This window comes from Eutrema salsugineum, unplaced genomic scaffold (genome assembly GCF_000478725.1).
Source record: "Eutrema salsugineum unplaced genomic scaffold, Eutsalg1_0 scaffold_5, whole genome shotgun sequence".
Taxonomy (NCBI): Eukaryota; Viridiplantae; Streptophyta; class Magnoliopsida; order Brassicales; family Brassicaceae; genus Eutrema; species Eutrema salsugineum.
Window position 1 is genome coordinate 12,402,709 of NW_006256612.1, and position 23,631 is coordinate 12,426,339.

The 23,631-nt window shown below is 37.6% G+C and overlaps 7 protein-coding genes and 1 non-coding gene across 10 annotated transcripts; 5 read left to right on the forward strand and 3 right to left on the reverse strand.

The window, feature by feature from the left end:
* Nucleotides 1-71: 71 nt before the first annotated feature.
* LOC18993893 lies at nucleotides 72-1,328 on the reverse strand. Its single transcript, XM_006417468.2, has 2 exons — nucleotides 788-1,328; nucleotides 72-372 (listed from the first exon to the last, which is right to left on the reverse strand). The coding sequence occupies exons 1-2, from the start codon at nucleotides 1,055-1,057 to the stop codon at nucleotides 247-249; spliced, it is 396 nt and encodes a 131-aa protein (XP_006417531.1). The 5' UTR covers nucleotides 1,058-1,328; the 3' UTR covers nucleotides 72-246.
* A 3,983-nt stretch (nucleotides 1,329-5,311) lies between these two features.
* LOC18993895 (YTH domain-containing protein 1) lies at nucleotides 5,312-8,432 on the forward strand. Of its 2 annotated transcripts, none has more exons than XM_006417470.2 (9): nucleotides 5,312-5,499; nucleotides 5,931-5,977; nucleotides 6,162-6,202; nucleotides 6,281-6,359; nucleotides 6,558-6,622; nucleotides 6,717-6,902; nucleotides 7,037-7,510; nucleotides 7,606-7,992; nucleotides 8,090-8,432. In XM_006417470.2, the coding sequence occupies exons 2-9, from the start codon at nucleotides 5,950-5,952 to the stop codon at nucleotides 8,237-8,239; spliced, it is 1,410 nt and encodes a 469-aa protein (XP_006417533.2). In that variant the 5' UTR covers nucleotides 5,312-5,499; nucleotides 5,931-5,949; the 3' UTR covers nucleotides 8,240-8,432. The 2 variants fall into 2 exon arrangements, with proteins under 2 accessions (XP_006417533.2, XP_024008349.1); XM_024152581.1 differs by having other exon boundaries at nucleotides 5,363-5,499; nucleotides 5,923-5,977.
* A 372-nt stretch (nucleotides 8,433-8,804) lies between these two features.
* On the forward strand, nucleotides 8,805-9,000 carry LOC112084191. Its single transcript, XR_002898149.1, has one exon. It is a non-coding gene; the product is annotated as a U2 spliceosomal RNA (small nuclear RNA).
* Nucleotides 9,001-9,099: 99 nt separating this feature from the next.
* On the forward strand, nucleotides 9,100-12,530 carry LOC18993896 (tRNA pseudouridine synthase A). Of its 2 annotated transcripts, XM_006417471.2 has the most exons (10): nucleotides 9,100-9,495; nucleotides 9,732-9,788; nucleotides 10,052-10,129; nucleotides 10,399-10,452; nucleotides 10,559-10,641; nucleotides 10,816-10,915; nucleotides 11,069-11,131; nucleotides 11,621-11,866; nucleotides 12,004-12,064; nucleotides 12,164-12,530. In XM_006417471.2, the coding sequence occupies exons 1-10, from the start codon at nucleotides 9,229-9,231 to the stop codon at nucleotides 12,259-12,261; spliced, it is 1,107 nt and encodes a 368-aa protein (XP_006417534.1). In that variant the 5' UTR covers nucleotides 9,100-9,228; the 3' UTR covers nucleotides 12,262-12,530. The 2 variants fall into 2 exon arrangements, with proteins under 2 accessions (XP_006417534.1, XP_024008239.1); XM_024152471.1 differs by lacking the exon at nucleotides 10,052-10,129.
* Nucleotides 12,498-15,435, reverse strand: LOC18993897 (ATP phosphoribosyltransferase 2, chloroplastic). Its single transcript, XM_006417472.2, has 11 exons — nucleotides 15,104-15,435; nucleotides 14,840-14,899; nucleotides 14,614-14,727; nucleotides 14,370-14,435; nucleotides 14,184-14,291; nucleotides 14,000-14,083; nucleotides 13,579-13,680; nucleotides 13,373-13,486; nucleotides 13,218-13,298; nucleotides 12,973-13,092; nucleotides 12,498-12,854 (listed from the first exon to the last, which is right to left on the reverse strand). The coding sequence occupies exons 1-11, from the start codon at nucleotides 15,377-15,379 to the stop codon at nucleotides 12,759-12,761; spliced, it is 1,221 nt and encodes a 406-aa protein (XP_006417535.1). The 5' UTR covers nucleotides 15,380-15,435; the 3' UTR covers nucleotides 12,498-12,758.
* Nucleotides 15,436-15,479: 44 nt separating this feature from the next.
* On the reverse strand, nucleotides 15,480-16,978 carry LOC18993898 (cx9C motif-containing protein 4). The gene is made up of 2 exons (XM_006417473.2): nucleotides 16,790-16,978; nucleotides 15,480-15,749 (listed from the first exon to the last, which is right to left on the reverse strand). Exons 1-2 carry the CDS (start codon nucleotides 16,873-16,875, stop codon nucleotides 15,644-15,646), a joined length of 192 nt encoding a protein of 63 aa, XP_006417536.1. The 5' UTR covers nucleotides 16,876-16,978; the 3' UTR covers nucleotides 15,480-15,643.
* A 978-nt stretch (nucleotides 16,979-17,956) lies between these two features.
* LOC18993899 (COBRA-like protein 6) lies at nucleotides 17,957-20,372 on the forward strand. Its single transcript, XM_006417474.2, has 6 exons — nucleotides 17,957-18,204; nucleotides 18,312-18,391; nucleotides 18,906-19,365; nucleotides 19,463-19,607; nucleotides 19,696-19,976; nucleotides 20,069-20,372. Exons 1-6 carry the CDS (start codon nucleotides 18,138-18,140, stop codon nucleotides 20,365-20,367), a joined length of 1,332 nt encoding a protein of 443 aa, XP_006417537.1. The 5' UTR covers nucleotides 17,957-18,137; the 3' UTR covers nucleotides 20,368-20,372.
* A 791-nt stretch (nucleotides 20,373-21,163) lies between these two features.
* On the forward strand, nucleotides 21,164-23,616 carry LOC18993900 (2,3-bisphosphoglycerate-independent phosphoglycerate mutase 1). Its single transcript, XM_006417476.2, has 7 exons — nucleotides 21,164-21,405; nucleotides 21,491-21,769; nucleotides 21,858-22,486; nucleotides 22,575-22,767; nucleotides 22,853-22,948; nucleotides 23,054-23,209; nucleotides 23,290-23,616. The coding sequence occupies exons 1-7, from the start codon at nucleotides 21,247-21,249 to the stop codon at nucleotides 23,455-23,457; spliced, it is 1,680 nt and encodes a 559-aa protein (XP_006417539.1). The 5' UTR covers nucleotides 21,164-21,246; the 3' UTR covers nucleotides 23,458-23,616.
* The last annotated feature ends 15 nt before the right edge of the window (nucleotides 23,617-23,631 follow it).

Genomic DNA, 23,631 nt, shown 5'->3' on the forward strand with positions numbered 1-23,631 from the left:
AGTCTCGTCCGAAATAAATTCTATGGGCTTGTTCTCAGCCCAACTAACGATTTTTAGGCCTTCCCTTTTCAAATGTCGACTAATAATAATTTATTTTTTTTTCTGGCAAAAAATAAATTGGAGAAATTTTCGATCAATATCGTGACTTGAATGCATATTAAAATTAGATTATCACCAGGTCCAACACTAATCTACTAAATGAGTCAGTAAAAAAAAAACATGAGAGAAGAGTAATAAAATAATATTTTAGAGGTGGAGAGGCCAACGAATGCCTTCTCTTGAACAAGGTAAAGGAGCGGCCAAAGCTATGTGCGACGGTAGCTTCTCTCCCGGCATCACTACCGATACATCCACCGCCATATTCACCGGAACCTATCACGTCATACTCCTTATGATTAATGTTAAAACTTTTGCATATATAGACAACACAAAACACATACGAAAGGGACAATTTCATTTTTTTTCTTTAACTTTTGCGGTGCATATGAAAACGAATTAGTCACATTCGATTAACTGCTGTTTATTCTGTAAGAAAAACAACGAATAAAGTATAACTTGTGTCTCGCTTTTCACTTTCCAAAGTTGGGTTATTTTCCTATTTACTTTGATTTCCAAAGGTTTTTGCACCGAAAAGCAAAAACAATTTCATTTTGTAAACCAAAAAAAAATAAAAACTAATTAAAGTCTACCAGTGGCAAGTTAATGCGCTTCGACTTTATTAAAAAAAAAGGGACAAAAATTCTTTTGAGAAATGCTTTAATAAGTTTTTTTGTTTTGTTTTGTTTACCATGGATGCTTGATGAGCAAGTTTGTGGAACTGAGTGGACCCATCTCTGCTATGGTTCTGTCTTTGTCTGATCCGATGTGGTGAATCAAATGTAGAATTCTCTGGCCTGAAGAGATGCTCGAAGATGGCCATTATCAAGAACATGGAGATGAGTATCGCCGTAGCTACGAATCCAAAGGAGATCGCATTCATCGACGTCGACGATCTCCATGGCCCTTCACTCTCTCCGTCTCTGCTACTGTATATGCTCCACGACCTCGACTCGTTCATTTTTCTCCTTGTGGCATGCGACTGCGAGTCTTGAGCTTTTTCTCTGTTTTAAAGTCGATTGGATATTCTCTGGAGACTGAACTCCTTCAAATTGTTCTTCTTCCTCTGTTCTTTTTCAGGAACGTGGAGAAGAACAGTGGAGAAATCTTAGAACTCTAGATCAAGAATCAAACCCAAGTTAAAAAAAAATGATAACCAGAAATTCTCTAGAAACATACAAAGTTGAGCATTTTTAAGTTTATTATTCCTCTTTAATTTTGTGTGTGAAGGAAGTGCAAAAGCAGAGTAGGGAAGAAGAAACAAAACACACTCTGTACTATGCGTGATAATGGGCTGTATATAATATATAGTTACAAAAGGGTATATATATAATATGTTTATATATTATAAAGTATTACCAGAAAGAATTAACAGAGAGTTAGTGGTGATAATGGTCCCTAAGTAGTAGGAACAGACATATATATCTTTGTCCCTAGATACTACGATCTCATCCCCTTCAGGACCGTCACTGTCTTTTGTTAAAACTCACAACTTCACACTGCTTACTTTTTCTAGTTTAGTTCATTTCTATTCTCATCCGCTCTTCTTTTTATATTTATTTTTATATGACCCTCTTCCTTTTTATACTCTAATCTATCTTGGTTTAATAGTTTTGTTCAATCTAGGTCCATTTTTTGAAAACCACACTTGGATTGTCTATAAGATGAGACATATATGATAAGTAAGTTGTTTTGGCGGATTTTTTCGCTTCGTTTACCATCAAACATATCTGTTTTACTGTTTATTTTTCTTTCTCTTTTTATAATTTTTAATAAACACAGTACATTGCATACATATTCGTTATCTACTTTTAAAATTGCTATGCAAGTTTGATGGTGTTTTACTAGCGTTTGTGGGGAAGCGTTTGTGTGACATGATTTTGTTGTTATTTCATCTTATCCACGACCAAACAAAAAATAATCAAAAATAATGTAATTGAGGATGGGGCCTACGTGTCATCAGTCATCACAAAGGAACAACAAAGAAAACCTTTGGCTGCTTTAAGAAAACGTTTACCCTTAAGTTTGGTGAACTTATTATCATAGTAAGTTTTCAATTAGTTATCCTAGTTATGGGAATTTTTTTCTGTTTGGTCGAAAGTTATGGAACAATGATGCATAATAATTTGCAGCTTAAACCACTTTATTAGTTAGCGGAAATACCGGAAATTTCTTGTTTATAAAAAAATTAAGGTTATTCAATTAAGGAAAAAACAAAAACAAATTACCAACTATGATCCGTGATTGAATCAGTCATATAATGCAGAGTCGAGAAAAACATATGAGTAGAGTTGAAAGGAGAGAGATAGCTTGTGCAAGTTTGATGCTGAGGTTCTAGTGTGGTATGGGAATAGACTACCCAGTGAGTCAGTGACACTTCCTCCCCAACCTCAATTTATTGTTCTTGTGTTTCGTTTTTCTGTTAAATTGTTTTCTTGAATTAAGAAAATAGAAAGGATTACAAGTAATTTATTTGCAACTCAACAATTCCTTGAATCCACAGTTATAAAACTTGTTAAATGCTAATCGATCGGATGTTCGAAATACCCTGGCTCCATTATCTGTATGGAATGTTGTAGTCCTGCATTGCATGAATATACTCTATTTTTTTGGTCAAATGCATGAATATACTTGATTAAACTATGTTACGAAAAAACTTTTATGTCGATAATATTTAATATACTTGATTAATCTATAGTCCTAAAGTTTTTGATTTTTTTTTTGGAATGTGCGTCTGCAACCTAAAGTTTTATATTCGATCTTATAAAGTTTTAGATTTCATATTAAAAATATGTGTAGAAACTCCTTAGAGTTAACATGCTCTTAATCAGCAATGTTTTAGTTAACTTCACGGGTAATAAAACGTTGAGCTAGCGTATTATTATTTTTTAATCTTTTCTATGGATGCAATTGAAATTATTTTTTTAGATTAAACATAAATTTTATATTGTTGTCGTGTATATATGACACAATTAAATTAAAATTACAGTCGAAATTAGTGAAACCTTATAAGTTAGGTGAAAATAAAAATCACTAATAAATACTTTCCAGGAATTCGAAATTATGGGGAAAAAGTTCAACACATGCATCTGTTTGGCAATGATGGCCTAAATCTACCGCAATCGAATGAAAATTCTCAAAACAAAATAATTATTCGCAAAAACAATTATTCAATGAACGAAAAATAGCTTAACTAGCTGCGGCAAAAGAGGAGGTAGATTGTTCTTTTGGTCTGATCATTGGTTATCTTTGTGAAATTTTAAGCCCGGCCTAGATGTCTGAAATATGACCGAAGTAGACGAACACATTTCTGATTATTAATATAAAACTCTAGTTCACGGACCAGAGCAAGTGTTTCAGACCAAGCGATCGTCAGAACAATAGATATCCAAAACAAGAATTAATTTTGAAAACTGTTAGCTAAATTAGTATAAACTTAGTGACATCCTTTTGATGATCGTGACATAGTGTATACTTATTTCAATACTAGAAACTTTCAATCACTCAAAAGATCTTTGCTTCAAATTTGATTGTGAGATGTTGGTACTATAAGTTATTATAACTGGAGTTGGTGAATATCGGTTTTAATTATTAGGGACCTAATTATTAGAAAGAAAATTTGGCATTTAGAGAAGAGTGGGGGCTTAGGTGAACTTACAGCAAAGCAAAATTCAAAAGTGGGAATGATTTTAGTGTAGAAAATAGAATTGAAGCTTTTGGCTTTTGTGACTCATAGTCACAGATCATTCATGACAAAAAGAGGCCATCATGTGACCTCTCTTTCCTATTCACTCTTTTCTTTGCCTTGGCCATTTTCTTTTGAACCATTTCTTTTTCTTCTTTCTCTTTTTGTCAAGTCCTAAAGAAGTTTCTCCAACCTGACCGAATCAGTAATGAACAAATAAAACAAATTCTGTGAATATTCTAATGAGATATGTGCGCATACATACATGAACGTATATATATATATATATATACCTGTTAAAACAATCAAAAATATATAACTGTTAATAACAAAATACTTAAAAGATGAAAAAACCATCTATAACATTAACGGAGATACATATGCATTAGGTAAATATACAAGAAAGCATCCGTCACGTTTTCTGCGTATATTAATGCAGGTTCTTCTTAATGCTCCAGTCACTTATATGAAGTATCAATTTCGAGCTAGCTATACTACGGCTCATTTTTTCAATCAATTTACGCAAATTTAACACGATATTAAAATAAATCAGAGAACTAGTTATTTAACCATAAAATTAAAACTAACAGAATAACATGTTATTACGCAAATTTTGAATGGTCAAAATATTTCTAGACATCAGTTTTGAGAACTGACATAGAAATTTACCTAAAATATTCGATTTATGGAATTTTATAGCAAAAATAAAAGATTGCTTTTCTAAACTAGTATCATGCATGTGAGTAACCAAAAAGTTCACTGTCCAATAATAATTTAAGTGTTCACAAAATAGTCATTGACTTGATGTTGGAAATATAATGTTGGAAAACTATATTAGAGGTATAATCTATTGTTTTCCCTATACTTTATAGTGAAAAGACAAATATGTGATTCTGCCGCTCCACAAAAGCATTAGTAGTAAATATCAGTTTAATTACGAAAAATAATCATCTAATATTATAACTGTGCGAGTATCCAATCATACCGATCTTAATTAGAATCGGGACGATTAAAATACATTGAGAATTTGAGAGTAAATTTCAAAAAGATAAATTTGTGAGAGTAATGGTTCTTTTGTTAGTCAAAGTTGGCTTTTCTTTTCTTTTTGACTGTAACTTTCATAGCGTCGTTATCCAGGCAATCAAGCTTCAAATTCAATGGTGGGAACAAAAAAATAAAAGCAAAATGCTTCGGTGTAAGGAAACTAAACACTAATTTTATGATCATATATTAACATTTACGAAATATAATCAGTCAAAATCCATTTTCTTGAGAAAGTTGGACACTAAACTACTAACCGATATCTACAATTTGTTGCTTAATTTGCGAGATCATGGATTTCTATCTGGCCCGTTGATACATCATGCATGCATGTGGTTTTAAGGTTAAGGAACAGAAAAGAAACTCTTTTTATGGACTGAATTCAAAATCCCAAAGATTTCCAGCCTTTGAGGCCCAATTCGAGAACATTAAAGATCCAACGGTCAAGCTCTTATCTTCAATGAAAGCTATAAACTAGTATCAGCCGTCCGATGCGTTCGTTATATGCGAGGGTTCGTCGAGGACACAACTTCCCCACTCCCGCTCCAGAGTCCACACACTTTAACACAGACCCCAACCTCTTCCGCGCGAAAACCGCCTTCTCCGTTTTCAGGCTGTTTCCACTGTTTTCCGGCGAATCTAACCTGGGTCTTCGTCAGTTTGCTCCTTTGACCCAGGTCTTCTTCTTATGACTCCCTGGATTTTTATGTATAGGTTTTTGTTTGCAATTAATCATTAATTTGTTTGGCTCTTGGAAAATTCTGAGTCATTCTACTTCAATTGTTTCGCAGAATTCTCTGTTTCTTTTGGTTTTTTTTTTCCTAAAAAAATTGAAACTTTTTGATTTCCGTTGTAATTGTGTTATGGTGGAGTAAAAGGGCAGGTTTTGACATCTTTTGTTCTTGTAAATTTTGGTCTTTTATATACATTAGATCACGCCACAAATATATATGCCAAAGTTTCTGTCTTTTGTATGGTGGGATTAATGTAGATATCCTCAGAGTATTACTGTTTTTTTTTTTTTCGTTGTTGTCGATTATATGAGTTTCGGATTCTCCATACTAAAGTACTAACCTTACATATTTTGGTTTCCCTTCAAGGGCTGCAGTGTATCTTGAAAATCGGTAATGGCCACTGAAAGGAACGCTATGGATTGTATCCTTTTCTGCTACCGCTTTAACGTTAATTGCTCTGTCTTTCCTTAATTGATTGATTTTTGTGTTGCCTTTTGCTTTACTATACTTTTAGGACAGTTTTGATATATGGTAGTGTCTAACTTTCCAAGAGTGGGTTTTATTTGTTATATCAATTTGTGTTTACCCCTTAACATTAACTTTAGCTAAGCCTGATTATGCGCGAAATGTACCAGATCCTGCTGAGGTATTTAAAATCCTATTAGCCACATTCTTAATCTCCTGCTGGCAAAGATTGCTTATGTTATGTTGGTAATCTTTTCAGTCTCCTCCGAGAGGTGACACAAATCGTATCGTTACAGGGTCTACTACCTCGTCTGTTACTGCTAGTGCATGTGCTAATGGTAAGGCAACCACCTAGTAACTCTGGTAGTTTATCAAGTATTCGGTATAGATTCTTATACAAGGATCAATATACGAACTCCATTTCGTTTACAGATTTTCCTTAGTTAATCTATTTGCATAATCAGTTATTACGGATCAGCAGTGAATGATCTATAGCTGTTTTGTCAAGTGATTGTGGCTTGTGATACGTTTTGAAGGATCTGATGGTATCTCTTCTCAGCCAAACGACAATGTTCAAGCATCTGCTACGAATTTTCTAAAGGTTTGATTTTGCCCATTGGCTTTTGTAGCTCAGTCCGCTACTGTAATTTCATTGTTTGACATTCTACCATGTCCGGTGTGGGTTCGTTTTGCAGGGAAGTTACCGTGACAAAAACAGTTCATATGGCTATTATGATTCGAATTTGCGTGGAGATCGAGCAAAAAGAAGCAATTGTTGGTCTCAAACTTCGGCGTCGGCAACTAAGCCTCCAGGAAATTTCAATGGTGCTGATAGATTTCCTCTCAATACACAATCACATGCATTTAGACCGCCATTTAAGGTACCTGGTCATATCTATATAAATAGTTCAAAACCAAAGCTCCTCTCCGTATATTCTATCCAGACAATCTTATTTAGTGTTTCCTATAAATTTTAAGGTTTGTTTAAATTGCTTCTTTTTTGTGCCTTTTGAAGGGAAAGCAAGCCACAGGACAGTTCTTAAAATTTGCGAATCAAAAGACAAGCAGTGTCCCATATAGTGGTTATATCAATGGAAACTCAACTAGTGGTTTCTGGGATCACAGAGATCAATATAGGAAACCTGAGAGAAATGTAGAATCTGATTCCATGGTTGAACTGAAATGTGGTCCAAGAGCCCATGCGAAGACTCTTCCTCCTTCTGAGTCATCATCACTCAAGCAAAACAACTCGTTTGCATTGGCTCTTCGTAGAGAGATGTATAACCTCCCAGACTTTCAGACCAACTATGAGGATGCTAAATTTTTCGTAATCAAGTCCTACAGCGAGGATGATGTTCACAAGAGTATCAAATATTCCGTGTGGTCAAGCACTTGCAACGGGAACAAGAAACTCGACGCAGCTTACCGTGATGCTGAAGCAAAAACGCTCGAGGATGGCAAAAAACGTCCAATTTTTCTCTTCTTCTCGGTGAGTGAGCTTGAGATGTGTCTTCTTTTGCCTTCTGTGATTAAGGGTGTTCTAGTTACTCTCTTGTTTTGATTTCTTACCCGTTCTTTATTCAGGTGAATGCGAGTAGACAATTCGTGGGATTAGCTGAGATGGTTGGATACGTGGACTTCAACAAGGATTTAGATTTCTGGCAGGTTGATAAGTGGAGCGGCTTTTTCCCGGTGGAATGGCATGTGGTTAAAGATGTCCCTAACTGGGAATTATGCCATATCATCCTTGACAACAATGAGGGCAAGCCAGTTACTCATACGAGAGATACTCACGAGATCAAACTCAAAGAAGGTCTTCAGATGCTTTCGATATTCAAGAACTATTCTGCGGTAACATCTTTGTTAGACGACATGGACTTTTATGAAGCACGAGAGAAGTCTCTGCGAGGGAAGAAGGAGAATAAACCGGCCACTCTTCGCATGGATCTCTACAAAGAGAAGGACTATGATGTAACTATGCTCATGACCTTGACATACTTGTTTCATTCCTTATGCGTACCTCTTCTTACTTTTATCTGAAACTCGATTATGGCTTTTATTGAATCAGTATGAGATGGAAAGCAACAGGAGAATGAATCAAGAAAGAGGATATAATTGGAGCAGGAGTAGCAGTAGCACAACACAACCAGCTCTTGTCAATCTAACCAAGAACCTCTCCATAAGAAGCTACTCTGTTTCCAAGAAGAGCACTGGCTAGACATTCTTCAATTCTCAGTTTCCTTGTTCTCTAATTATTGTTGAATTGCTTTCAACTAGTTTAGGTTTAGTAGGAGGTTCTTTGTTTTGCCTTTTTCTCTGTTAGGGGCTTTTGTTTTTCTTTCCTCTTAAGATGTCGTGAAAGAGGCTATATCCCATATGGTTTTCACTATTTCAATAATAAATTATTCAGATTTTAGACATAAAGAAGAGTATTAGAGTAAAGAAGTCATAAATATTGGGATTAGAAAGACGATGAACACATTTCGCAAAGATCATGAGAAATTCAGAATTTCCACTGAAGCTAAAGCATTTTGAGGTTCGCATATTTGTTAATTTTGTACTTCTAAAGAAAAAAGTTCCTCTTTAAAATTCGCTCCTGGGAAGGTTATAAGCATCATCAAATCCTTTTATCCGGTTTAGCCTTTTAAAATTGCAAAATGTGGTTTCTTGAAACCTCTTGCTTAGTCCTTTTGTTTTGGTTAATTGTCCCACATCGAGTATAAGGACGAGCATCTTTGAAGTCTGATATTATAAAAGAGGAAGCTGGACCTTCCTTTCAACTCATACCTTTCTCGGCCTTTTGGCTAAGATCAAGTGTAGTATCTGTTCTTATCAGTTTAATATCTGATATGTGGGCCATCGGCCCACACGATATTAACTCTATTTTTTGAGGGAGAAAGCCCAATAAGATAGCTTGCTATCTGGGCTTTCGCGAGTCGCCCATGCGTTGCACTACTGCACGGGCCCGGCTCATCCCACCAAATATAAGTTTAATCTTGGATCGATCAATTAAAACAATGTCAATGGCTGTTGAGATAATAATTGAGTACATAAACGTAGAACAGAATCTCCATCCCAACAAATCGATTAGCCCAAGCGTGAGCAAAGATTAAACAAACATCCAAACGCTTTCATATTTTTCTTAAACCCTTAGGCATTGGCACTGGGCTTAGACTGTTAAGGGAAGAAAAATCTGTGTGAGCTATAATGTCCGGTAATCTGAAGCATCCTCTTGATTCTTCAGCTTCTCAAGAATCACTCGAGAGACTTTCAAAGGTTGCGAGATTCGACGGATTCAGTGACGAAGAAGAGGGAGAAGAAGCAGAGGAACGACAAGGATTGGTCGTCTCGGAGCCGGAGCTATCTATGAACCCAAGAGTGCAGCGTTACTTGGTAGCTATTGAGTATATCGGAACTCGCTTCTCGGGGTCACAACAGCAAGCTACGGACCGCACGGTCGTCGGCGTATTGCAGGTTGATGTGTGTTTGATTTTTTTTTTGTTTTTTTTAGATTTTCGTTTTCGCCGATGTAATGCTTCCACGATTGGTCAGTGCTGAAATGTCTCCTCAGTTTTACATTTCTCGATCTTTTGACGATTCTTCTGTGATTCGATAAGTTGCTAGATTGATTTCGTGTGTAATTTTGCTCAGTTTATAAGCTGTCTAGGAGTATTCAAGTGTGAATTGATACGTTTCGCGATCCATTGCAGGAGGCTTTTCATAAGTTTATTGGCCAGCCAGTTAAGATCTTCTGCTCAAGTCGAACGGTAAGAGTTTCATAAGTTATATTTGCCACCGAGTTAAGAATCTTAGTTTTTTTTTCGAGCTCTTAGTAGAACCTAAAATAACTTACAGATATTTATGATGCTGTACTTATTTGTGTCTGAAGAAATGTTTCATCTAGTTTTGGATTGCCGTTTTCATCTAGCACTGAAAATTGGTTTTGATGAATTAGATTTAGCATATTTAGGTCAACGATATGCTCATTATTTTGGTTTATATTAGCTGACATTGTTATGGCGTCCTCTAGGATGCAGGAGTGCATGCACTGTCTAATGTTTGCCATGTGGATGTTGAACGCATCAGTAAAAGAAAGCCCGGTGAAGTGGTATTTCTTTTGCATCCACTGCTTTTTATATTAGAATTACCAGTGCCTCGCTCATGTAAAGGAACAATAGTAATATAAGAGCACGCTATCCACTGTATTTCTCTAGTATCATATGTTCCATTTGTAGTCTGATTTGTACATGAATATGGTACAAATTACCAACGTTTACATTCACAAACACCTGTTATCTTATCTCCTTATCATGTCCTTTGCAGCTCTTTAGGATAAATATATAAGCATTCTTACAGAACCCTGTTTTCTAAATGCAGTTACCACCTCATGAACCTGGTGTGGTCCAGAGAGCTGTGAACCACTTTTTACAGGTCAATATTTGGTGATTTCTCGGAATTTAAAATTGATTACAATGATTATTCTTCTCATTTTATTCTACTGAGCATCTTCTTAATTTCCTACGTTTTAATTCACCAGAGAAATGACGGTGATGTTATGGTGATTGATGTTCGGTGTGTCCCAAGTAATTATCATGCCAGATATAAGGCCCGGGAGCGCACGTAGGTATTCTTTATACATCACTCATTAGAGAGGCTAAGGTTCCGTTGTTCTAGAGATTTTAATGTCCAAAGATGCGCTGATCGTGCTAATTTTTAAGTTTAAGTCTGATTTCAAGTGAATGGGTCCATACCTGCAATTGACAATACTGAATGTTTCCATGACACTCATTGTAGATACTTCTACCGCTTGCTATCGGGGTCGGATCCTTTATCCATCCTCGAAAAAGACCGTGCCTGGCATGTTCCTGAGGAGTTAGATCTTCGCTCGATGCAGGTTCACCTTCTTCTATTTTGATCAGCTTTTCTTATGATAAATATCAGCATTGTGATCCAAACCTTATGTTTTCCATTAAAAGATAACTCCTTAGCCCTTACCACTCCTAAATGAAGAGATCTCTAACGACCATCATCAATGATTGGTGCACAGGAAGCATGCAGAGTTCTTGTTGGAACTCATGATTTTAGCTCCTTCAGGGCAGCTGGTTGCCAGGTAAAATTTCTTTGTTTCATACACGAACAATATGAATGTACTGAACGATTGGATATCGTTCCCGCTCTCATTCATAAAATCCCTGATCTATGCATCTAATTTGTGGCTTGGTAGCGCATAAATATTTGTGTGTGTTTGTGATAAAGTATGATTACGCAGCAGATTGACCTGACATGTAGAATGCAATTTCGGTATTCCTGATCTATATCTCCAGTTGCTTTTTCCTTAATCATTTTTAGATCGGCTGTAGTATTCTCAGCCATCACAGCAAATCAAAGTACCCTTGTAGATTCTCGTTTTTTTTTTGTAGTCGGTAGATTTGCAAGTTAATCTTGGTTTAATATGCATAATGTATCCATTTGTCTCGGTGATTTTTAAACTAAGGAAGATGGCTTTTCGTCTGTATCAATAAAAGAAGTTACTTTTTAGCTGTAGATTGATGTTCATCCGGAAACCTGATAGTCTTTTTGACGGATGGTTGTTATGCAGGCAAAGTCACCTATCAGATCTTTAGATGAACTAAACGTCACTGAGGTACCATCAACTCCATATTTTCCATCTATCACGGAAAGGACGCCGAGTTACCTAAACAATGGAGATCCTCTCGCATGTTCCAGTCAAGCCAAGACTGAGACTGCTGGTGTTTCTACAGATGGTGGTGATACTTTTGGTGTAAGGAGACGACACCGCTGCTATGTAGTAACAGCTCGTGGCCGCGCTTTTCTTTACCATCAGGTAAGATGTATATCCCATTGTCTTTTCTTGGTAACACATGCCTATCAATTGTAGTCTCTTGATTGATCTAGATAGTAATAGCTGTCCTCACCACTCTAAAGCTGTGTTGATTTATATAGTCTCTTTGTGTTGTGCAGGTTCGACTGCTTGTAGCAGCACTTAAATGTGTAGGCACGGGAGAGTTGACGGTCTCAGACGGTATGTCTCTCTATCTCCCCTTGTAGAGTTTACTGTTATTGGTTTGATTAAACTAGTCTAAAAAGCTCCATTGGGGGGTTATTTATGGTTTTTCTTCAGTTGAACGAATCCTGAAGGCGAAGACAGTGACTGCAGCCAAACCCATGGCTCCTGCATGTGGTCTGTATCTCGCGCGTGTCAAGTATGAATTTCCATGAGGAGGATTTAAGTTTCAATTAATTTCTGCAACAATGGGCGAGGAGGAGTCACAGAATGGGATTTGTTCAGAAGCTTAGTTGATGAGAATTGCCGAGATCTGAAGTGGATGCAAGAGATTCCAACTCCTTGAGTTATGAATCTACTGAACTGGAAATATTGATTTATGGTGGTGACTTTCACTGTATCTCACATCATTATGAAAGTTTTGATCTTCTTTTCATTCATTCATTCCGTTTAAGTAGCAAACGAGATACAATTTGGGTTCCAATCGAACTGCAAATACTGATTAGAAAATTGAAATCAATTTTAATTTGATAAAATTGGTTTTAGGTTGACTATCATCCGAAACTGGAACGAGACAATCTCTGTTTTTCTTCTAAAAGATCCATCAAAGACAAAATTAATAGAAACATGTAGTGTTTAACCCAACTGGTCTTCTTACTTCTACGAACGCAATTCACTAAACCAAAGCCTGTCTGAATAATGTGAAGCAGGGTCAAAGTCCGAGGTTACTCAGAAGCTGACTCCATCTGGGAGTATCCTCATCGAAAATGTATGTTAAAGGTGAAACCAGCACCCCGCTTCCTCCCACCTGCAATCACATTCATGACATCACCAAACAAAACATAAGCCTGTTTTTGAACCTTTTTCAGGCAATAAGCAAATGGTTTGGGCGTATTTTTAAATCCCATAAATATGTCATTACTAACCGCTCTCAGTTGCTGCACAGACTCATATAGAGCTTTTTTGGGTACACATATCACAATGGCATAAAACTCAATCGATACTTTTCCATCTCGTTTACAGTAAACTGGACTTATTGTTGGTCCCTGCACATCACAAAAGAAACACAGTCGTGTAAACTATCACCTACAATCAGCGAACATACACCAGATAGACATTGGAATTAATTCTTTGGTTGGAAGTTGGAACTACACATGTTCTCAAACTTTACCTGCAATCCTGATAATGATGGTTGGGTTTTCACACGTGCAGCCACTTCCTCAGCATCCGTTCCTCTCATGTTTGCAACAACCTGAAGTGAAAACATAGGATGAGAGAGAGCACTGGCAAGGAAAAACACTGCAATTACTTTGTGTTTGTGCATACAGTGAATTGACCATCCGCCTTCAAATGGGCCTCCAGTCTCTCAAGAATCTCATGCACTGTGTCTAGTGCTCCTTTTCTCTCAGTCAATGCCCTTCTGCTCGCCACTAGTGCAGCCTGATTGTATGCAAAACAAAGGAAAGATCATCTGATATAGCGGTTGCCAAGTGCGGAAACAATAATCAGATCCAAAGATCTTCACACCAAACCTGGCTTTCCAGAACCACCCCTCCTTCAATCTCTTTCAAGTTGTTCTCTTTAAGGGTTGTCCCACTGCTCACAAGGTCTAAAATCGCATCAGCTATTCCCATCTAATTAACAAGAAAAAATGTGTCAACAAACTCTGTACACAATAATGATTTCTTTCAGTATTATTATAATTCATCATCTAAGGCTGATTGGACATACTAAGAACTATCGATGAAAACAAGACCTTAAAAGCCGACTACAATTCTTCCAGAATGACACCATGGGTAAAATTTAAATAAGATTCCTCTCTTGCAGAAAGAAAGATCTGATGTACTCTACACTTTCATACAAAATCCAAGCCTCCTTATGGAAGCTCACTAGTCTAATAAGGGAACATACGTCCAACTCTAAGGCTGATCTGCAAATTAACGTAAATCTCACCGCAGGAGCTGCCTCTAAGGCTCCATCCGCAGTTGAAAATGTCACATGCTTTATGCCGTTTTCTTTCATAAATTTGGGGCCTAGCTGCAAACACAAGTTGGATGATCACAAAACAATGAAATTGCATTCTGAAATAAACTAAAGGACCACAATGCACCAAAGGAACACTTGTAACTCATCATACATAAGTGAATCCTGTAGCAACTCGTAAAGGTCTTTCCTCAGTCCATTGAGGCATTTGTGCCAGCTCCTTTAGAGACTTTATATTCTCAAATATTCCATAATTGGGTATCTGAAATCATATGAAAAGAGCACTCAAAAAGTCATCTGTAGTGATGATAAGGCACAACTACTTAAGGTTAGAACGTACCGCAAGGGATAGGTGACAGTCTCCAAAGTTGAGAGACTCGTGGACGATGATAAGATCTTCATTTCCCTAGAAACAAAACTCAAAAGTATAGCTTAGAAATGTATAGGGAAATCACAGAAGAAGGATAGCAGGATCAGACTTGTTTCTACCATGAATATCAGTATAACAACAACCAGCACTAAGTTATGCTAGAATCTCAACACGTATATGCTAATCAAGATTAAAGAAATACGATATCATTTACCTGACCAAATTCACTAACTATGTCAAGACCAACGATGCCTAGATCTAGATCTCCTGAGAGTAGCTTTCTGACAATATCCTTTGGCCGTTGAAACCAAACTTCAGTATTTGGTAACTGGAGGACAAGGAAAAAAATAAGAAGAAGAGAGATTGCTATTACAAGTTGAGAACACCAAACCAACAATAAAAGAGCTCAATGCGGATTTTGCCTTTCTCCAAATGCGTACCTGGGGAATTTGAGCAACATATTGCCGCGGATTCACTTGTTTGACAAACAATTGACAATCCTTCACGAGAGAGGAGAAAGTAAGCAGAGTCAGGAGGAGCAATGAGATTGTAAATCAATGTGTCCACTTTGCTAAGGAGAACATCATTTCAGAGAATCAAAATGAAACTTGGCAATAACCCAATAAGCAAACAAGGAGAAAACGCTCATCGGCAACAGACGATAACAAATTGAAGTTTCGCAGTTCAGATACCATCACACTCACCTTGAGAAGATCTAGCGTATCGGTGGCCATGCGTCCCTTGCTAGGAAGACCAAGACGAATCTGGTTCCGACCGACGGCAGATACGGCGTCGGTGGCGCCGTTCTGCACGGAGCTCTGAGCGGAGGAGACGGAAGAAGTGGCCATCCTGAGGCATCTCCGTCGAATTCTCCTAACGGAGACATCGGCCAAAGGAGTCGGATAGAGAAGAGAGTAAGAAGGGAAGAGGCAAGAAGGCGAGTGTTGTAAAGTGGTGTTGAGGGGAATTGCGATTGACATGGTTGCTTGTTCTCTGGTCGTCGGAGGAGATGGTCGGCGGATATTATTGCAAAAAAAGCTCGGCCGTTTTAAAGCCAAATGTCCACGTGGAAACTCGCAATTTCAAATACAATTATTATTTCGATTTCTTTTTTCTTTTTTAACTCAACATTCTTTTATTTGGAAAGTGACAAAATTTATACAAAAGATAATAATGTATGCGTCATCATATCAGAATGAGTAATGTGCATTGTAGTGTTTCTCCCTGATGTGATGCCTCTGGTTTTACTTCTTGATTTGCTTCAAGAGGGCAGCTACAGATCCACAATGTGTTGACTCGTTATTGCATTTCTCGCAACAAGCCTGTAGCATCTCTATCACTCTCTGGCACCTGCACACACCAATTTCACACACAAAATCTAATTAGCATCTCCAGTATGGAATACATTGTATTTGATTGAATAAATTGCAGGACAAACAAGAGTTTTTCCATTATTTTGTATGTAGTCAGATAGTTGCTGTTCAATCATCGCTTAATAAACTGTATGATCTTACTGCTCAAACTTTTCATGAAAAAGTATTATGCCTAGAGACATGACAAAACCAGGAGAACCAGTAGTAGTCATGTTGTGGACCAAATAGTTAGGTCGCTAATTCTTGAGCTTCTCTGTGTTTCGATTGTCTTCAGTTGTGGAATTCATACATCACGGAAATCTTTGGTCAGAAAAACAAGTTAAGTGGATGCAAACCAAGTGATAATGCATTCCATACTATATCCTCAGGAGAGGCCAATTATTGACACAACCCAAAAACGGAGTTTTTGAGAATATCTACAACAACAAGAAATTACAAGATTCAGGTAAGTAAATTCTATTCATCTAATGTCCGGTAGTGGATGACCGCAAGTTCAAAATGGTCTAAGCTCTAAAATCAATTGGTAATCACTGCTCAAATGATCTAAAATCAAACGCCTGACATTGTACACTTCTCCACTACAGTGTCTCGTTAATTCACACCATCAAAGAAGGAACACTTATACGTGATTATCCCACCCCCCACCCAACAACAATCGCTTAAGCTTGGAAAATTGGTCAACAATTTCCAAACCCAGACCTCATAATTAACTAAAAAAAGCAGCAAATTTTCAAGCCATTATCGATGCATCAAATCCTACGCTAACACGAGGAAGAACTTAGCTGAAAACCCACTTTTCATTCTTGAGACATGAACCCTAAACCCCCAAAACTAAGATCACAACGCTACTCCCCCAATTATATGGATCCCTAATTCACTCAGCATCAAAAGAAACTTTCAAAGAAAGAATAAAAGAGAGTCATTTCGCCATGAAATTCGATTCACGGACAATGAATAAATTAAACCGCGAAAATCAAATGGCGGCATATAATGAAAATAAAAAACGAAATTAACTACCTTTGAGGAAGAAAATTGTTCTTCGAGAGACAAGCTTGGATGTCGCAAGCCTCTTTCTTGCAGGGTTCTTTGCTTGGTTGCGCCATCTCTTTCACAGGCTTTCTCAACTTTGGGTGTTGGGTTCAGCGTCGAATAGTTCTCCGATCACCGACTTTGACATATCAGCAGCCTCTGGAACTAGACATCGGGAAACAAAAAGAAAAAAAGAAAAGAAAGTAAAACCAACCAAATCGATTTCGCTTACCGAACCAACTTAACCATTCAGACAATATAAATCTAACCAAACCGGGCATTTTTGGTTTGTATCCTTGCCAAAAGTAATTAATTCTGTTAATTAGGTTTCGTCTTTATGTTAATATTGATAAACAGAAAATCGAGAATTCCAAAGAACGCGTGGAAAGAGCTTTTTGATGTTGACGCTCATGAAAAAACGCATCTCTTTCTGACACATTCTTCCCTAATTAAATTCTGAATCTTTGTGTACTTCTCTTAATTACCCTTTGGTCAAAACTTTTAATTGCATGTAAATAATTTTTGTATTTTCTTTGTCAAACCAAAAATATTTGTGTAATTAACAGATTGCTATGCGAGTAATGGCATGAGAGAGAGAAAGTGAACAAACTCTTCCTATGCGAGTTTAAATTTTTTTTTTTTTAATTTAAAAGATACTACTGTATATGTAATTCAAATGAAAATCACACAGAAATATAAAGGAAAACAATATTAACCAGAATGAAAACTAGTTAGTGTACGTATTTTTTTTTTCTTTTTGGTTTGTCTGTGTTTGTGAACTATTGTTGATTTGGTCTTTTTCCAACTCCATAAATTTGTTTACAGGTAATAATACTCAGGTAGAGGAAGAAGAGAACGTGAACGGTTAAATAAACTCGCTGACACTTATAGAGTTAATAGCTGCCATCCACCAAAACTACCACAGATTAATGTACTAATAAGGTAAGCCAAATTTGTTTTACAGCTATTAGCTAAATAAAAATAAATGCAAGTTAAAATGGTAAAAACCAAAAATAGAAAGAAAAGAGAAAAGAGTGTTCACAAATGCAAAGCTCTTCGTACGAGCACTAACAGTCACTGAGTCACCTCTTTGCTTTTAATTGTCTCTCTCTTAAACAGGGAAACCCGAGGCGTCACACTTAACTCTCTCTCAGTCTCTTGATTTTTTTTGTTTTTGTTATCAATATCTCTTCCTCTCTCTTATTCCCAAAGCCAAATCAAAATTCACATGTTTTAGAAATAAACTTGTTCTGATTTATTTCATCATCGGCATCTGAAAAATACGACGTGACTTGTATCTTTACTTCTCGTTTGTTCATCCTTTGTAATACCTAAAATGGGTGCAATTCTAAATGCTTTGTTTGCCGTCACTATCATTTTCTTCACAATCTCATCACCCACACGTAAGTCTTATAATTTCCCTTTATTTTGTTTTCTTTGTCATGAATTGTTAAATTTGATTTGATTTTGTGAGTAGGGTTTTTGATGATTAGTGATAAAATGGTTGCAGATGGGTACGATCCTTTGGATCCGTTTGGTAAAATTATCATCAAATGGGATCTTCTTCAATCCTTACCTGGCCATCACACAGTAATTCTTATTTTTCTTGTTATTTCCTCTGCATACTTTTTTTTTGAGTTTGATTTTGTATGTAAAAATAAATACAGTATTCTGGTAAAAAACAATGTGTCTGATTATGGGACCCGCTTGAGCCTCAGAGAATATGAGTTTTTTTTTTGTTGCCTCTTGGGAGAATCTGGGTTTATAACCAAATACACAAAGATATAACAAATTAGAAAATAAAAATAAAAATAACTAAAATAGTGTCCGAATCCTCAGCTTGAGACGAAGAAGTTTACTCAAAAGTTTGTTTTGTTTCCTGTAAAGTTGGATACATCTTTTACCACCTTTACTCCATACTATCTCAAATAAATTGATTTTGTCAAATTTACTATCGTTACAACTTGTAAAATCTTTTTTATAAGATTTTCTTGAAAAAAGATTTTCTTGACGTTTTTGTCAAATGAATTTTATTCATAACATCTGATATATTAGTAATTCATACTATACACAACTTAGAAGGTGAGAATTCAAAACGTTGCAGGTACAAGTAACAATAGAGAACAAGCAAGAGTACCGGCACGTGGAGAAGCCAGGTTGGAAGCTGAGTTGGCATTGGGAAAACAAAGAAGTGATATGGGGCATGACCGGAGCTGAGACGACGGAGCAAGGCAATTGCTCAGCCTTCGCCGCCAGCGACAACCTCCCTCACTGCTGTCTCCGGCGACCAACCATCGTCGACCTTCTTCCCGGAGCTCCTTACAACATGCAAGTCTCCAATTGCTGCCGTGGAGGCGTCTTGACATCAATGTCTCAGGACAGCATAAACCATGTCTCTGCTTTCCACATGACCATTGGAAGCTTCCCTGATGAAGACACTGGAGAGTTCATTATGCCTTATGATTTCGATATAGGAGTCCCTGGTTATACCTGCGACAATGCAACATCTGTGACCCCTACTAAGTTCAGTACCAACAAGGGTCGTCACAAAACGCAAGCTCTAGGTAAATAAACTCATCTTCGAAATAATTAATTAGCTCTGCCTCTTAATAATAACTAATTATTTCTTGGACTTGAAACATTTTGATGTGCTGAGAGCAGCAACATGGGAGGCAGTGTGCGTGTACTCGCAGTTTAGGTCATCACAATCACCAAAATGCTGCGTTTCACTCTCTGCATTTTACAACCAAACAATAGTTCCTTGCCCTGTGTGTAGCTGCGGCTGCTCTAGTTCCCATTGCGTCAAGTAATTATTATTATTAACTCTTTCTTCATTGATGTTTAGTACTTTCCTATATAAAATATGCCTGAGGAGGTACTGCTGGCTTGTTCAGGCCTGGTGAGACGCCGCCATATCTTGAACAGAAACATGATCCAGATGAGGAAGTATCACCTGTGGTGCAGTGTACGAAGCATATGTGCCCCATCCACATCCACTGGCATGTAAAAGTGAACTATAGAGAGTATTGGAGGGTTAAGATCACAGCAACGAATTACAACACAATGAAGAATTACTCTGACTGGAACTTAGTGGTGCTTCATCCAAACTTGAAAAGCGTCCAACAAGTCTTCAGCTTTAACTACAAATCCTTAACACCTTATCACGACGGCATCAGTAAGTAATTTCTTATTAAAGAAATTGTATAAAGACATTTTTTTCTTCTTCTTGTAATTAAGTCGTGGGATTCTTCTTGGTGTGGTTTTTAGATGATACAGGGATATTTTGGGGAGTGAAGTTTTACAACGATGTTCTGCTTCAAGCAGGAGAGATTGGAAATGTGCAAACAGAGTTATTGCTAAAGAAAGATATGGGAAATTTCACTTTTAGAGAAGGTTGGGCTTTTCCAAGGAGGATCTTGTTCAATGGTGATGAATGTGTTATGCCTTCTCCTGATGACTATCCGAGGCTGCCGAGTTCTGCTTCTTCTTCTTCTTCTTTTTCATCTTCTGTTGTTAGCTTTGATACAATCCTTTTCTGTTTTCTCCTTCTTCTTCTACTCGCTTGATGAAAACGTTTTCGTTTGAACCTCTACTGTTCCATGCTTTTGACCGTTCTTAGAAACAAAGCCTCTGATAAAGAGAGCTGTCTTCTTTTTTTTCGTGAGCATTCAAACCTAACGTAAAGCATTCTCTCCAAAGGAAGGCACCATTAGAAACTCAACAATTAACACAACATGTCTATGTTGGACAATCATTCGAATCATATCGCAAAAGTTATAAAGAAATGTTTGGTGTTGCAGATATCAATTTTCTAACTATATATGTTTGCTATTGCTGATATCATCTTAACAACTAGAGTAGGATGATTCACGCTTGTCCGGATACTTAAATAAAAAAACATAAAAAACCTTAGATATTTATATATAACATAGACGAAAACTGTAGAATTTTTTACAAAATTTAGACCGTGACGGTGTTTCAACTACAAAGATCGAACTCAAAATGTTATAGATTTATTCTGCATAAGTCCAAAGGTGATGTAACATCAGTTTTTCTAACACAATAGACGTTTTCAGAAAGTCTTCTTCACCTTTTTCTTTTGATACTATATTAGTAAATAATTCATAAACCAATGACTTTTTCCCCAAGAAAAAAAAAAAGAAAAGAAAACAAACAAAATGGCAATACATTTGCGTGATTTGTCGAAAAGGAAAATAAAGACAAGAGAAAGAAGGGAAAAGGAAAATAAAGAATATTCGGATCCAAAAAAATTGCGTGAAACACAAGTGGCCCATTTTCATAGATGTGGGCCATCCCCCAAATTGACTCTTTTTAAAGGCCGCCTCTTCCTCTACACCAAACCTTCACTTGTCCTTCCCTCTCTCTCACTTTTTTCTCAGATCTGTTTTTGACATTTTTCTCGATTGCATCTCAAAATCTCAGCTATGGCTACCTCCTCAGCTTGGAAGCTCGATGACCATCCCAAGCTCCCTAAGGGCAAAACCATCGCCTTAATCGTCTTGGATGGTTGGGGTGAATCTGCTCCTGATCAGTACAACTGCATCCACAACGCTCCCACTCCCGCCATGGATTCTCTCAAAAACGTATCTACTCTAAACCTTAAATCTTGATTTCTGCTCCATGGATTCATCTAACTTTATCTTCTTTTGTTTCGTATCTTCTCTACAGGGAGCTCCTGATACTTGGACGTTGATCAAAGCTCATGGTACTGCCGTTGGACTACCCAGCGAAGATGATATGGGAAACAGTGAGGTCGGTCACAATGCTCTCGGTGCTGGTCGTATTTACGCTCAAGGTGCTAAGCTTTGTGACATAGCTCTTGCTTCCGGCAAAATCTTCGACGGTGAAGGTTTCAAATACGTTTCTGAATCTTTCGAGAAATCTACTTTACACTTCGTTGGACTTCTCAGTGACGGTGGAGTCCACTCCCGTCTCGATCAGCTCCAGGTACTGATCTTTTTTCAACGACTGTTACGCTTTATTTTTAGCTGAGTGTTGTTGATTCCTTAAGCTCTTGTGCTGTGTGTTTGTGCAGTTGCTGATTAAGGGATCTGCTGAACGTGGTGCTAAGAGAATCCGTGTCCATATTCTCACTGATGGTCGTGATGTTTTGGATGGTTCAAGTGTCGGGTTTGTGGAAACTCTTGAAGCCGACCTCGCTGAATTACGCGAGAATGGTGTGGATGCTCAGATTGCATCTGGTGGTGGTCGTATGTATGTGACTTTGGACAGATATGAGAACGATTGGGAAGTTGTGAAACGAGGTTGGGATGCTCAGGTTCTCGGAGAAGCTCCCCACAAGTTCAAAAACGCCGTTGAAGCAGTGAAGACATTGAGGAAGGAGCCTGGTGCAAATGACCAGTATTTGCCACCGTTTGTCATCGTTGATGATGCAGGGAAAGCCGTTGGTCCGATTGTGGACGGTGATGCTGTTGTCACTTTCAATTTCAGGGCTGATCGTATGGTTATGCATGCCAAGGCACTCGAATATGAAGATTTTGACAAGTTTGATCGTGTGAGGTTTCCCAAGATCCGTTACGCTGGAATGCTTCAGTATGATGGAGAGCTAAAGCTGCCTAGCCGTTACCTTGTTTCTCCCCCGGAGATTGATAGAACCTCTGGTGAATATTTGGCTCACAATGGCGTCCGTACTTTTGCTTGCAGGTGCTTCAACTTCTGTATTTATTCTCTATTCCCATTTGTGTATTGGTCATATGTACTCTTGAGCTGATCATATTTTCCATTGAAACAGTGAGACCGTCAAGTTTGGTCATGTCACATTCTTCTGGAATGGAAACCGATCTGGATATTTCAACGAGAAATTGGAGCAGTATGTTGAAATCCCAAGTGACAGTGGAATTTCATTCAATGTCCAACCAAAGATGAAAGCTCTGGAAATTGGTGAGAAGGCGAGGGACGCAATCCTCAGTGGCAAGTTTGATCAGGTGAGGTGGTCCTTATGATCTTATTATATTCAAACGTCTCAGGAAATAAGCAGATCATCTTAATGTTTCGACATTTGATTTTCAGGTGCGAGTTAACCTGCCAAATGGAGATATGGTGGGTCATACAGGTGACATTGAAGCTACGGTTGTTGCATGCGAGGCTGCTGATAAAGCTGTGAAGGTATTGCTTTTTTTTTTTTTCTCTTAAAGTTTATTGACAAGTCTTGATAATATGAGTGAGTGACTCAATCCACAAGTGGTGTTGCCTGGTTTTGGTTTTCTGCAGATGATCCTTGATGCGATCGAACAAGTGAAAGGCATTTACGTTGTGACTGCTGATCACGGAAATGCAGAGGACATGGTGAAGAGGGATAAGTCTGGGAAGCCTGCTTTGGATAAGGAAGGGAAGCTTCAGATTCTAACCTCTCACACTCTCAAGCCTGTAAGTCTTTATCTTCTGTGCTATTACCAGGTCTAACATTCGACTAGATTTGATGTGACATCGATTGGAATGTGTTGCAGGTGCCAATTGCCATTGGAGGTCCAGGATTGTCTGAAGGAGTGAGATTCCGTAAGGATTTGGAGACACCAGGACTTGCGAATGTAGCTGCAACAGTGATGAACCTCCATGGATTTGTGGCTCCCTCTGACTACGAGCCCACCCTAATTGAAGTTGTGGACAAGAATTGAGAGCCTAATTTGTTTGAAGAGAGGGCTGAAACGCTATAATTGTGTTATGTTGTTTTCAATTTAATAAGGGTTTACACACACGCAGACTTGTATTTTTGGTTTTGGCATTCGGCCAAAAACGTTGATTTTGGTTTAAATGAGATTGAAGTTTAGTTTTTCTCTTTCTCTTCCAAA